The 15,282-nt window shown below is 42.8% G+C and overlaps 1 protein-coding gene across 2 annotated transcripts in view; it reads left to right on the plus strand.

Annotated features, from left to right (window-relative positions):
* Window positions 1–7,479: 7,479 nt before the first annotated feature.
* Window positions 7,480–15,282, plus strand: part of USP13 (ubiquitin specific peptidase 13) — a 123,465-nt gene continuing 115,662 nt past the window's right edge. For both annotated transcript variants that reach the window (XR_009532593.1, XM_060099178.1), the window contains exon 1: window positions 7,480–7,683. Coding sequence is in view for 1 of the 2 variants with exons in the window: in XM_060099178.1 (XP_059955161.1) it covers window positions 7,516–7,683 (168 nt within the window). In the remaining variant the exon portion in view is untranslated. The remainder of the gene's footprint in view (window positions 7,684–15,282) is intronic.

Consider the following 15,282-nt stretch of genomic DNA (forward strand, 5'->3'; position numbering starts at 1 on the left):
GGATGGTGTCAGATTGGCCAGAAAGGCAACTTGCCTGCCTACCTCGGTGAGTAACTTATGAGTCAGGCTCCTGGAAGGACTGTGGTATTACAGATTATGAAACCCAAAAAGGTGAACAGGGATCTCAGGTTTCCTCTTAAGAGGAATAACAGCTTACCTCACCTTGATGTTAAGAGCTCTTGGGACTTCCTTGGTGGTGCAGTGGTTAAGAATCTGCCTGCCAATGCAGGGGACATGGGTTCGAGCCCTGGTCTGGGAAGATCCCCCATGACGCGGAGCAACTAAGCCCGCCACAATTCCTGAGCCTGCGCTCTAGAGCCCGCGAGTCGCAACTACTGAAGGCCAACACCTAGAGCCTGTGCTCCGCAACGAGAGGCCACCGCAATGAGAAGCCTGCGCACTGCAACGAAGAGTAGCCCCCGCTCGTCGCAACTAGAGAGAAAGCCCCCGTGCAGCAATGAAGACCCAACGCAGCTAAAAACAAATAAATTAAAAAAATTAATAAGAATAAAAGGAGCTCTTCAAGGAGTTTGCTCATTCCAATCTGAACCACCCTTCTAGTTAAGCAGATTGTCTATAAACTTCTTAACAACAGAAGCTTGCTGAGTTTTATATGGTGGGTAGAGGGGACAAGCAAGTAAGAAGAGGACAGGCGGAAGAGAAAATTGACATAATCAAATGGTAATGTAAAAAGTTAGCATTTCCCTATTTACAAAAAGAAACAGAGACTTAATGCAAAGCATTTAGATAACATGGAAGAGGACAAAGAAAAAATAAACAAAAATAACTTTTTTCAGCCAGAGATAAATGCCACTAAAATGTAGGTTATTCCAATCTTTTTTCTATGCTATGACTATGTGTATGTGTGTGTATGTATTTAGACAGAATGATAGTGTATATGCTCATTTATAATCTGTTCTTGGTGTCTGCCTTACAGTTATCATTTTTACATGTCAATGAATATTCTTATACCACATGACTTTTGATTGGTACATAGAATTGCTTCAAACAGAAAATGCCTTAAGTTTCTTAACCAGTGACCTATTGTTTTATGTTTAATAACCAGTGCTTCTTGCAGAGGCTCTCTGCCAGGATAGAAAATTTTATGGATATGTCTCCATAACAAGCTGTCACCATATATGGCTTTACCAGATCACCGCACATAATTAGAGGACATCTGAGGTCCAGAGCTATTCTGTTAATTGAAATAATTAAGATATCTTTTTTTCTCTGTAGATTTCCCAAATTCCCCTTTTTGGCATTAGTCACAGTAACTAATATTCATGTCATGTTTTAATGTAACCTCTGGGAACATTTATGCAGCAATGAATTTTACCTAAAAGGCACAGAGCTGACTACAAAACATACCTATTACAATGTCACAGATGTGAGTCATTCATTTGGTAGGTACTTATTGAGTGCCTAAAATAAGCAGAGGACTCCATTCTGGGCAGGCAATACTCCGTAAACACTGAGCTGCCACGATGTGCAAGGATACTTAGGAATATAACTTCTTTCAAAGGATTTGCTTTCTAGGGGACAAGATATGGAACCAAGACTAATTAAATAAGAGTACAAAAGATGTTATAAGGCAGTATCTAATGATGAGTACAGGTAATGGGACTGTCATTTTTTAAAGATTGATTCCTCAGCATTGGAGCTGTCAGAAAAGGCTTCACGGAAGAAGTCTTGAAAGAACTGAGAAGATAGGAATGAGAGGGGAGAGCTTTCAGCCAAGGCTAGAAGACAAGTACATTTATCCTTGGGGTACAGTAAATAGAGCTCACATGAAGTGTAGGAGTGGGAGTAAAGACTGAAAAGAAGGGGTGCTAGATGGGAGAGGTCCCTGAATGGCAGGCCATGGGAGTCTGGGCTCCACCCTGAACATCATGGGAGGAGGCTTTTGAGCTGTAGGGTGACGTGGTGTCCTAACCACCTTGATGTGACAAAAGTCAGTTCTTCGTCTTAGGTCCTCTGAAATCTCTTTGGTAAGACTTTATTTATTTATTTTTGTCTGTGCCACATGGCTTTCAGGATCTTACTTCCTGGACCAGGGACTGAACCCGCGCCCTCAGCAATGAAAGCACGGAGTCCTAACCACTGGACCACCAGGGAATTCTCCAGTAAGACTTTAAATTTATGTCGGAAGTTAAAATTGTTTACCGATCATCACCTTATTCCCTCTCTTTGATCAAGATCCACATATGGAAACTGGCCCAATAGTAAAATAGTCATATATAGAATTTGCAAAATTAAGTTTAAAAATTCCAGTAATTGAACTAGAATTTTTCCATAAAATGGCATGATTAAGACATTATCTTAATTCAGTGAAGTTTCTCTTATTAGCCTTTGTGTGTTGATAAAATTTTACATTATTTAAAAAACGTAACATAATTGAAGACATTTTGAAAATAAAAACAAAATCCTATAACAAATTCTAAACATAACTATTTAAATTTTGTCTTTCCAGTCTTGTCAAAAATGCATGTTTATTTTTACCCAGTTGCAATAATAATGTATAAGTATTGTAAATATGTTACACTAACATACTACAAATGTATTAAAACAATTATTTTTAAGATTTATATAAACATCTTTGAATAGATGTACCCAATTTAATCATTCCTCCATGTTTAGATGGTGTCATTTTCCCCTGTTTTTCTTATTTTCCCCCTGTTTTGATTAGAACTTTCCATCTGGTGTGCCATTGACATTCTGGTATGCAGAGAAGGCATTCAGGTGTGATGAGATCTCTTTGATCCTTGGGAGGCCATGGGTGGGGCTTGCAGTGACTGGGGCCCCAGACTAGTAGCCCCAGGCTGCATGAAGCCATCCTTGACCAATTACTTCAGTGGGCTGTACAAATATTATCATTTTCAATGCATGCCATTGCATGAAAAAAGTTGGGATGTATCTTCATGGTGGTGCAGTAATTGTCTTCAACTTCTATTAATATTACTGGTTATTGTTTTTACAACTGAGTTATAATTACTTTTTTAAACGATACTTGCACATAATAAAGATGTTAATGGTACAGAAAAGTAAATAGTGGTAGTAAGTTCCTCTCTAACCTTAGGCACTGTGTTTCTCTCCACAGAGCCCAATTGTCATTAATTTCTTGTGTGTTCTTCCAGAGGCTTCCTAAGGCCAAATAAGCACCTATCTATCTACGATGTTGCATAAATTTACATGATATTGATATCAATGTCTAAATCTATAGCTATCTAGGGGCAACATTAAAAATATTTAGCACAGGTACAACCACCTGGAAGGCAGGCCCATGGTATACAGGATGTGCCAGAGCACCTATAGCACATCCTTGGCCTTGAATGTACGCTTTGCTTTTACACATTGATTTGCACTCAGCTCTCTTAATCTGGTACTATGATTTGGAGATTGTTCCACATCAGCATGTACAGGGTGCTTCATTCTTTCGACGGTACCGTATTTTAACCACTTCCTACAGATGGATTTTTAGGCTGTTCCCAGTTTTTTGTTACTATAAACAATGCTCCAATAAATATCCTTAAACAGTGTGAATTTATCTGTAGCATAAACGTATGGATAAAGAATTGCTGGGGAAAACATTATATGCATATAAAATTATGGTTGGTATTGTTAAATTTCCTTTCAAAGAAGTTTAACGTCTTTATTCCTATCAGCAACGTATGTGAGGGCCTATTTCCCAAACCTGGGCCAACTCAATATATATTTATTAGTCTGAAGGGTGGAAAAATAGTGTCTCAATTTAATTTACATTTAATTTAAAAATATTTAAAATCTTAAATTTTGAATGCTTCTGAATCAAGTTTTTCTCTGTAATTAGACAAGCAAGCTTCATCCATGAACCTGAAACAGGCACAAATAGTACTAGAAGGTGAGAAGCTGGTGAGGACAATAAAAAGCAAAAACTCCTTGCGAGTATCTGCTCAAGGATGAGGGTAGCATTGGTGTTTAATTTTTTGCTTTGTGTCTCTTCTTCTCCATTTCCAACAGATCGCATTAGAAAGTTGTGAGTTACATAGATGTGTGGTGTTTGAGCCTTGCTTGAGGTGTGGAAATTTAGAAGAGCAGGGCAAGAAAGGGCTCATTCGTCCTCCTCACATCAAATTCCAGGTGCCATCCTTTCTCCCTAGCAGAGCCAGCACATCTACAAAATCAGAGTGACAGAGAAATAATGGCAGAAAAAAAAAGGAATTTAAGTACTATTTGATCCGGGAGAAGCTTGCAGAAATCAGTGTTTTGTTGTTTTTTTTAATTGAAGTATAGTTGATTACAGTTTACAATCTCTGCTGTACAGCAAAGTGACTCAGTTATACACATATACACATTCTTTTTTAATTGAGATTTTTAAACAAAATATTTATTTATTTATTTATTTTTGGCGGCAGCAGGTCTTAGTTGCACAGGAGCTTTGTTGTGGCACGTGGGCTCATGGTTGTGGTGCTCGAGCTCTGTAGCTGCGGCACGAAGCTCTCTAGCTGTGGCTCACGTGCTCAGTAGTTGCGGTGTGAGGGCTTAGTTGCCCTTTGGCATGTGGGATCTTAGTTCCCTGACCAGGATCGAACCAGCACCCCCTGCATTGGAAGGTGGATTCTTTTTTTTTTTTTTTTTTTGCTGTACGCGGGCCTCTCACTGCTGTGGCCTCTCCCGTTGCGGAGCACAGGCTCTGGACACACAGGCTCCGCGGCCATGGCTCGCGGGCCCAGCCGCTCCGCGGCACGTGGGATCCTCCGGGATCGGGGCACGAACCCGTGTCCCCTGCATCGGCAGGCGGACTCTCAACCACTGCGCCACCAGGGAGGCCCTGGAAGGTGGATTCTTAACTGCTCTACCACCAGGGAAGTCCCTCATTCTTTTTTAAAAAATTCTTTTCCATTATGGTTTATCCTAGGAGATTGGATATAGTTCCCTGTGTTATTCAGTAGGACCTTGTTGTTCATCTATTCTAAATGTATTGGGTTGGCCAAAAAGTTCGTTTGGTTAGTGAATACATTGTTCAATAAAATTCTTGGTGAAAATCAAAAATGTGTCTTTTATTTTTACTAAAAACAGAGTGAACTTTTTGGCCAACCCAATAATAGTTTGCATCTACCAACCCCAAATTCCTAGTCCATCCCTCTCCCCGATCTCCCCCTTGGCAACCACAAGTCTGATCTCTATGTCTGTGAGTCTGTTTCTGTTTTGTAGATAGGTTCATTTGTGCCATATTTTAGGTTCCACATATAAGTGATACCATATGGTATTTCTCTTTCTCTTTCTGACTTACTTCACTTAGTATGATAATCTCTAGTTGCATCCACGTTGCTGCAAATGGCATCATTTTGTTCTTTTTTATGGCTGAGTAGTATTCCATTGTATATATGTACCACATCTTCTTTATTCATTCATCTGTCCATGGACATTTAGGTTGTTTTCATGTTTTGGCTATTGTGAGTAGTGCTGCTATGAACATAGGGGTGCATGTATCTTTTTTTTTTTTTCAGCTATACATATACGTATATCCCCATATCTCCTCCCTCTTGCGTCTCGCTCCCACCCTTCCTATCCCACCCTTCTAGGTGGTCACAAAGCACTGAGCTGATCTCCCTGTGCTATGTGGCTGCTTCCCACTAGCTATCTATTTTACGTTTGGTAATATATATATGTCCATGCCACTCTCTCACTTCGTCCCAGCTTACCCTTCCCACTCCCCGTGTCCTCAAGTCCATTCTCTATGTCTGCGTCTTTATTCCTCTCCTGCCCCTAGGTTCTTCAGAAGCTTTTTTTTTTTTAGATTCCTTATATATATTTTTTAGATTTCCATATACCCTGAGAAAACCATAATTCAAAGAGTCATGTAAATAGAGCTGCAGTGTTCATTGCAGCTCTATTTACAATAGCCAGGACATGGACGCAACCCAAATGTCCATCGACAGATGAATGGATAAAGAAGATGTGGCACATATATACAATGGAATACTACTCAGCCGTAAAAAGAAACGAAATTGAGTTATTTGTAGTGAGGTGGATGGACCTAGAGTCTGTCTTACAGAGTGAAGTAAGTCAGAAAGAGAAAAACAAATATCTTTTTGAACTATAGTTTTGTCTGGATATATATGCCCAGGAGTGGGATCACTGGATCACATGGTAATTCTATTTTTAGTTTTTTAAGGAACCTCCATACTGTTCTCCATAGTGGCTACACCAACTTACATTCCCACCATCAGTGTAGGAGGGTTCTCTTTCCTCCACACCCTCCCCAGCATTTGTTATTTGTAGACTTTTTAATAATGGCCATTCTGAGCAGTGTGAGGCGGTATCTCATTATAGTTTTGATTTGCACAGAAATCAGCATTTTGAGTTACTATTTTTCCATTTTATTAACTAGTAGGGATCACTGGTATCCTGCCCTTTAAGTTGGGTGTACTTAGGGAAGCTCAATGGAATTGAACCCGTATTTTAAGAGTTTTTTGGAGAAAATGAGAGTATGCTGTGAGGCATGCTCTGTTTTCAGATTATCAACCCCCCTTCTCCCCAACCTAACCCTGTTTATTATTTTGAGGAACTGGACGTTCAAAGGCAGGGAAGATGCATATGTGCACGTACGATCCCAAATCAGTCAGTTGAATGCTGAACGCGGAGACCTCGAATCTCGCAGAAGACTTTCCAAAGGTAGAGAAAAATATACCCCTCCCCAAATAATCTTGACACCCCTGCCCTATACGTAAGAAAAATCTGTATTATTGGAAAAATACACATCTATCCTTCCTGGATCCTACTCTGTTCTCTTTTAACGAGATTTAGATGTTAAAAAAGTGAGGAATGAGGCTTAGTGTGACTAACTCTGAAGTGCAAAGAACAAATTTAGATTTGGGCCCGACGTTAGGCTCTAGATTTGCACCTCAAGTTCCACCCCTACCCAATCAGGGGCAGTCCCCGCTGTTATCCTCAGATGTTTTAAAAGCAAGCGGCTTTTAAAACCTCAAATCCTGCTCTTTGTGTTGGTTGCCTCGGAGTTGCCCCTTCGCAGCCTAACAATTTACGGTAGAAAACACCGAGGTGGTGCCCCACGGAAGCACACTCTCGACTTCCGAGCCTGCGGCCCGGGGTCTCGCCCTCCGCCCCCGGCGCCGAGCCGGGCCACGGCGCAAGGCCCCTCTCTAGCTCCCCCTCCCCGCGCGCTGCGGCTGGCACTCCCCAGCGCCCCGCCTGACGCTGCAACTGGGCCGGCGATTCGCCATTGGGTTAAAAATAGCAGCGTCCCTTCCACCAGCCCGCCAGTACGCCCAGGGCCCCCGTGCCCGCTCCAGCCCCGCGGCCCGCTCTCCCCACCCTTCCCGGCTCGGCTCCCGTCGCCCGCGCAGCCCGCCGCCGCCGCCGCCGCCGCCGCCGCCGCCGCCGCCGCCGCCGCCGCCGCCGCCGCCGCCGCCGCCGCCGCCGCCGCCGCCGCCGCCGCCGCCGCCGCCGCCGCCGCCGCCGCCGCCGCCGCGGGCGGACCCAGCGCTCCGCTCCGCTTGGGTGCGCGCCGCGGCCATGCAGCGCCGGGGCGCCCTGTTCGGCATGCCGGGCGGCAGCGGCAACAGGAAGATGGCTGCAGGAGACATCGGCGAGCTGCTGGTGCCCCACATGCCCACGATCCGCGTGCCCCGGTCCGGGGACAGGGTCTACAAGAACGAGTGCGCCTTCTCCTACGACTCCCCCGTAAGTGAGGCTCGGCGGCGCCGGCGGCGCCTCGGGGGAGGGTCGCGGTGCGGGCTACCTGGGGCGGCCGCGAGCAGCCGAACTCGGCGGCACGTGAAGCGGCGGGAGAAGATGCGCAGTGGCAGACAGGGACCTCCTCGCCGGGCGCCAGAGTTGGCTCAGGGGCACTGCAGTTCAGCAAACACTTAGTGAGTGCCTACTGGGTGCCCGGCGCTGCATGCCCCAAGGCTGCTGAGGCCAAAGACTGGGCGGCCGCGGTGGCTTGCTCCGCCAGGCTTCTTAGGCTGCCAGGGCCCCAGTACCTAGAAGCTTGCCCAAAACCCCGCCACCGTTTGAAAGGCAGATCGAGTCGAAGAGTTCCCTGATCTTAACTGTACGTTGCAGATGGTTTGCGTCCTCTTTGGGGCGACAGCGGAGGGCGGGTAGGTGGACGAGATTGATTCCCCCCTTCTCTTTCCGGGACCGTTTGCTTTGCCCAGGAATTCCCACTCCTGGGCAGTTATGATTTACTCTCTGAGCTTTTCTCCCTCCACTTTAAATTTCTCCCTACTCCTTTTCTTTACGTCAGAATGTCAGAAGAAACCTTCGGGTGCTTCCACTTGGGCAGCAGAAATAGGGGGTCTGCTGGATTACTACGGTTTCCTTAAGCCTTTCCGCTTCCTCCTCTAAATGAGTCACTTTGAAATGCAATAGTATAAATTATTAGAAGTTCAGTCGCGAGTCGTGACCTCAGAGACTGGAGGGGGAAGTGAAGACGCATCACCTCCTTCCACCCAGGGCTGTTGGTGGTGCTTTTCACCAGGTTGTATGTGTAAGTGTGAGAAGGAAAAGGAGGGTGAATGTCCCTTTCGGGAGTCAAAATGGGCTTCAAAGTGACTCAGCTGTCTGGCGTTTATCATGTCTTTTTGAGGATCAGGTTATTTTTATCCACCCACTTTAGAGCTCATGTGTCACTGGGCAGATCTCAATGCAAAAGGGAGGTGCATGGATGGAGGGACTGAGGCAGGTTTCACAACAATAGTCTAACCCATTTTATTCATATTATGTATTGTTGGCGGAAAAAAAACCAACCAAATGAGCGGCACATGTTCCAAAGTATCCTTTATTATGTTGTGAGTTGATTTCAGCTGATTTCAAAGCCTTTTTGTTTTGTACACACTGAAGTCCCAGAATTAGTATCCTCTGTGATATTTAATTTTTCTTTTTTGTTAATTCCAGATCATTTGGGGGATAAAAATCTCATTTGTTCATTACTTATTTTTTTCTTTCAAAAAGGTCTGTGTAGAGTGGAATGAAATGGTTATATTTAATACTTAGCGTATTGTGATCGCACTATTTAATGTGACGGTCAGCAGTGTCATTAAATCCTGTTATCCACAAAGTATTTGAAAAGGCCATTTTCAGATTTTGTGTCTAGTGTTGGGTAGGTTTCCACTAATAGCTTTTAAAGCTGGAGAGGGATGACCCTAATTAATTTAAGCCACCTGCAGATTGTGAACTCCAGGAAGAAAGTAGCCTAATTGTTTTAGGATAACACATGTGAAGTGGGTAAAACTGCTTTTTCTATGTTTGATTTGGGTTACTCTTCAAATTCTTCTTACAAACTTTGTTATTGGAAGTCTTTGCCACATTATAGTGTAAGGCAGGTGTGAAAAAAAGCTTATTATTTTAATTCACTTCCACAAATAGTTATTGGGAGCTTACTGTGTGCCAAACAGTATTCTAGAAGCATCTTGTCCAGTGTAAACTGATGATTTCATTCATATCACAGTACTTCTTTGGTGAAGACTAGGCTTATTTACAATGCCCGTGAATCAGTATATTTCCTGTTTCAAGGGGGGAAGAGAAAGAAGGTTTTATAACAAGTTATATTAAAGCACAGTGCATGATCATTCCAGATCTTTCCCTATGGTCCTTAACACTTCATCATGAACCCCATAAAGGTTCTTGAGCACCTACTATGTGCCAACTCATACATGCATGGCTATAAGGACCATACAGAGCAAAATCCATTGGTGCCAAACACGGCAGACTTTAATCCACCAGTGCTATAGGACTGTGGTAGACAAAGGACCAAAACCATTTGAGTGGAAAAAATAGTCATCCTTGCATTTGATACTTTTGAAAATGGTCTTAGATAAAGATGCATAGAAATAAATATGAGGACAACATTCTAGCTCAAGTAACAGTTCTTCTGGGATGGGTGAGAATTGTTTTTTCACTTACCAATTTGGTTTCATCCCAGGCCCACCTTCTCACCTCGACCTGTAGGTTCACCTCTCCATAACTTGGTTCATCTTGCAAGATCTGTGATGGGACCTTCCTGGAGAATGGGGACTTTGTATCTTTGTATTCCCAGCAGCTGGTGCAGCATCTGGTATATATGCCAGGAACTCAATGAATGTGTATGAGATATACAAATTACCTGTGGTTACACGTTCTGAAAATGGTAAGGATACAACATATGGGAAACATTGGGAAAGGAATCATGTGGGGTTATCATGTAGAAAGTGGTGACTTTGTTGTGGGGGACAGATGTGAAAGAGAGAGCCAGACTGGCAGGGTTTGAATCCCAGCTCTGTCACCCAGCTGTGTAACTTCTCTGTGCCCCAGTTTCTCCATCTGTAAAATGGGGACAATCATAGAACCTACCTCATGGGGCTGTTTTGTGGATTAAATAAATTAATATGTAAAGTGTGCCTGGCCAATTAGTAATCACCATAGGAAGAAAAGGAAGAGATAAAAGAGAGTTAATCACATGTTGTAAGCCCAGGTGTTTGGTTGTCAGGGGTTATGTAGAAAGTTTGGTGTGGTTGAGTGGGGAAATTGGTTCATACTTCTGCTCACAAGCCTTCATGAACCACCATGTAAAATCTACTCTCATCTCCTTAGTTATTGAGCCCTTCCTTCATCTGAGTGTACCTTGTCCCACCTCTTCTCACTTTCTAGGTTGTCAGCTCTGGGGAGTCCAGTCTCTGGGTCTTCAGTGTGTTAAGGCTCATTTCCTTTCCTAGAACCACCTTCCTCTATTTGCCTTCTGCTTCAAACTTCATCCTTTCCTCTGAAGCCTGCATTACTTAGGGTCTGTGTCTTATAACACAGCAGTTATAGTTTGTCTTCTATAGTTTGCCATCATTTTATTTTCTTTTACCCATTTAACTTGTAGTTCTAAAACATCTACTTGGTACGAAGCATTAGGTAGGAGAGGAGCTGGGCCCCTCTGGTGCTAATTATGCCCCTCCCCACCTGTCTGAGAGTGGGGAGCTTACCTTATGCCCTGTCTCAGCTGGGGTCAACTGAAGACAAGGGCTTTGGTACAGTCTGTTTATTTTGGGAAACAAAATCCAGCGGGAAAGGCTTTGAGATTATCTATTTGTAGGAAATATGAAATTGTGATTTACAATAAGGAACATATATTTGGTCTTTGACCCTATTCCTGGCACAGAGCTCCTAAAACTTGGAATTTCCTAAGTGATAAGAGCCATGAAGGTGTCTTTTGTTATCCTTAAACAACCCACTTTCAACCACACCTAAGTTTGTGCTAGGGGCTTTTGGAAAGCTCCTAAGAATGGGCTGGTTGTCAGGGGAACCAATGATTAGAAGGTAGGAACTTTCAGCCCCTCCTCACCTCCTGGGTGGGGAGAGAACCAGAGATTGACATAATCAACAGTGGCCAATGATTTAGTCATTGTTGCCTATCTCATGAAGACAACAATAAAAATCCCTGAACTATGGGGTTTGGAGGGTGCTGGGAGGGCACAGGAACTCCACGCCCCATTCCCCATACCCTGCCCTGCGTATCTCTTCTTCTAATTGTTCACTGGTATCCTTTAACATCCTTTGTAATAAACTGATAATCCAGTAAGTAAGTTGTTTTTCTGAGTTCTGTGGGCCGCTCTAGCAAATTAATTGAACCTGTGGAGGGGGTGGAGGGAACCTACTATTTATAGTCAGTCCTTCAGAAGCACAGGTGATAACCTGGACTTGCAACTGGTGTATCAAGTAGGGGGGAGGGGGAGGCAGCCTTGTGGGACTGAGCCCTTAACCTGTGGAATGTGATGGTATCTCTAGGTAGTGTCAGAACTGAGTTAAATTGTGGGCTACTCAGTGTCTATGGAGAGATGGGACAATGGCTTCCTGAGAGATCCACCCCGCCCCTCACATTCGGTGACCAGAAGTGAAGTATTCTGTGAATAGAGGAGCAACACAGGAGTGTACTTCTGTCTTTCTGTCCTTCCTTCTACGAGTACTTATCAATCTGCCTGGTACTACCTCAGTAGTACTACTACTACTAATAATTATTATTAATAATTAATAATAATAATTATTAATTATTATTATTGCTAATAATAATAATGACAGCTAATATTTGTACAGAGCAGTGGTTCTCAAAGTGTGCTTCTTGGACCAGCAGTGCCAGCATGTCCTGAGAACCTGTTAGAAATGCAAATTCTTGGGTCCCATCCCAGACCCACTGAGACAGATACTCTGGGATGGGGTCTAGCTATCTGTATTTGAATAAGCTTTCTAGGTGATCCTGACCCATGCTAAAGTTTGAGAGCCAGTGATGGGGCACTTGCTAGTTGCCAGGCAGCATCCGAAGCATATATTTGTTCATATATTAACTCATGTAATCCTCACAACAACCTTGTGCTGTATATTATTATCATTTTGCAGATGAGGAAACTGAAGCACAAAAGTCACACAAACTGTAAGTGGTAGAGCTGAGATTTGAATCCAGGTTATCTGGCTCTAGAATCTCTGCTTTTTTGTTCTTTATTTGTACCAACTTAACCATGTTAATTGTACAGTTCAGTGCCATAAATAATTCGCATCGTGTGTAACCATCACCACCATCCATCTCCAGAACTTTTCTATCATCCCAAACTGAAATTCTATACCCATGAAGCAATAACTTCCCTTCCTCCCTACTTCCAGCCTATGGTAACCACTGTTCTGTTTTCTGTCTCTATGAATTTGCCTATTCTAGGTACCTCATATAAGTGGGATCACAGAGTATGTGTCCTTTTGTGTCTGGTTTATTTCGCTTAGTATATCTTCAAGAGCTTCATCCATGTTGCAGTATGTATCAGAATTTCCTTCCTCTTTTAGGCCAAATTATAGTCTATATTTTGTATAGACCACGTTTTCTTTATCCATTCATCTGTCAATGGACATTTGGGCTGTTTCTGCCTTTTGGCTATCATGAATAAAGCTGCTGTGATCAGTGGTGTACAAGTATCTGTTTGAGTCCCTGTAGGGATTGCTCTTTACTATTGTGCTGCGTATGCTGCCTTCTGGGCAGTGAGACTTGCTATCATGGTGTTTAGTTGTTTCCCAGGGGAAAAAATAATTTAATTTAGGGTCTATGTGGAAAAATCCTCCTCCTGATGGATAAACAGATATAAGATAGTAAAGCAAAATTTAGGAACTTACAGATTGTTTTTTTTTCTCTTGGAAGATATAAACTTAAACTAAGTCTAAGTGGTTTTACATATCAAAAGTTCCCTTTCAAAATCAACTAACTAAAAAGTTGTTTTACAGCAAAAATTCTCAACTTTTTTGGCTCCTTTATACTCAAATATTTTTGAGGACCCCAAAGAGCTTTTATGTGGTTTCTATCTATTGACATTTACCATATTAGAAATTAAGACAGAAAAACTTAAAAAACAACTTCCATTCCCTTAGCTTATTAGAGTGATGATGTCATTGGATGTCACGTAGACTCTGAAAAATGCTCATGAGAGCATGTGAGTGATAAAGGCAAATGAGTTCATTATGAAAATAGTTTTGACCTCCCAGATCACTTGAAGGGTCTTGGGGCATCACAGGGTTCCCAGACCATACTTTGAAAACCAAAGTTCTAGAGTTTAGGCAAGTACAACTGGTTACTCCAGTGACATACCCCACCTGCATTGAGGTTTTTGTGGGTTCACATTTTCACATTGTGGTGATTGAATAATTTATTGTTAATCTTAGCTCAACCATAATGTCATATTTCACACATACATTCTTCTTAAAGCAAATTAAAATTTAGAGAATTTGACTCCTTTTGAAAACAATTGCAACTACTTGGGCTCGAATTATTGGCTCTTTTAGAGATGAGAATTCTTTATTCTTTTGAATATCAACTTTACTGTAGGATCATCTGGCTGGGCTGTTTCTTTGGGGAACCTTACATTTTAGCATCCTGATTTTTTCCCTTTGATCATGGGTTAGGAGACTTCTGTCATCTCTTGCCTGGAAACTGAAGACCTGTCTGCCAGGACTCAGGGGAGCTGAGCAAAAGAGGATGAGGGTGGTCTCAGCATATGGGTATAGAATACCAGCTGGATAATATCTCTTGGTTCTCAACCCTATCCCTGTTTTGCTAAGCCTTCTCCCATGTTGCAGGAGCTGGGAACATGGACACTGCATTTCCCAGAGTCCTTTGATGGCATGATTCTGATTTTGGTTCTGCCAGAGAGATTTGGAAGGCGAAAGAGAAGGAGAAGCCACTATTGCTATTGCACAATTCACATTGCAGATGTGAGATTTTCAGTCAGCTTCTGAATGTCCTTCTGGGACTCAAAGACACATCAGTCATGGGGGAGCTGGGATCATCTGTTCAGTTGCTTGTGATGCTTGTGCATCCTGATTTCTTGAACTTGAGTGGTAGTTTCTCTGACCTTGGCTCTCAGCTCTTCCTATGATTCTGTAAGCCTCTAATTTCCTGTAGTAAATCTCTTCCTGCCTGAAATACCTAGAACAGTTTGTATTTTCTGACCTGTTCTGTACTGATACATGTACATTACACATACGTGTCTAGTTCTCCATGTATTATGGTACCCCTATTCTTAACTGAGCCCATTGTCCCACAGACCTGAATCCTTTGTTTTTACCTGCTTTAGAGAATAAATCAGTAGTTTGCTGGTGTGGAGGAGGGACTTGGGGTGCTGAGTAGTACCTACATAGATTTTCAACCTTTCCTCCTTATTTTAGCTCCTTTTTACCCCAATTTCAGAGTAACCTGGAGTTTTCTGGAGTCTTTTGGAAATTCTGGGGTGTAAATCAGATAGAACCTTGGCTTTTCCTCCTGCAGGGCTAGGATTCGGCTTTATCAGCTAATCTTAGTCTTTTTAGTGCTTACCCATCTACAGCACAGTTTCCAGGTTTGTGGTTTATATTTTAACAAAATCACTTAAGTGTTCTTTTATTTGGGTTTCAGAAAGGAGTGAAATTGACATATGTATGTAATCAGCCCTATGTACCCTAGAGTCCTGCTTTTCTAATCTAATAATCAAGAAGTCACTTGCTGTCTCTTTTTGGCAACAGTTAATTACCCTTTAAAGTTGTGTCATTTTTAGAGTCTGGGAATGTAAGAGATGATGCTGACCCTGTCAGGGAGCCTTTTGGGGAGAGTTTGTATTCTCAGCTCACGTTGAACCTGGACATCTGTGCATCTCTGAATTCTCTTTTCTCTCCACTACATTCTTCCTGTGGACTGGAGCTCAGTTCAAGGTGCTGCCGTTCATTTAGTGCCCCAGGCTGCGAGATGTACAATGCCATCCACTCTACCTCCCTCTCCCTCTCTCTTTTTAAACAGCTGTGTAAAATACA

Source organism: Mesoplodon densirostris, chromosome 5, assembly GCF_025265405.1.
Source record: "Mesoplodon densirostris isolate mMesDen1 chromosome 5, mMesDen1 primary haplotype, whole genome shotgun sequence".
Lineage (NCBI taxonomy): Eukaryota > Metazoa > Chordata > Mammalia > Artiodactyla > Ziphiidae > Mesoplodon > Mesoplodon densirostris.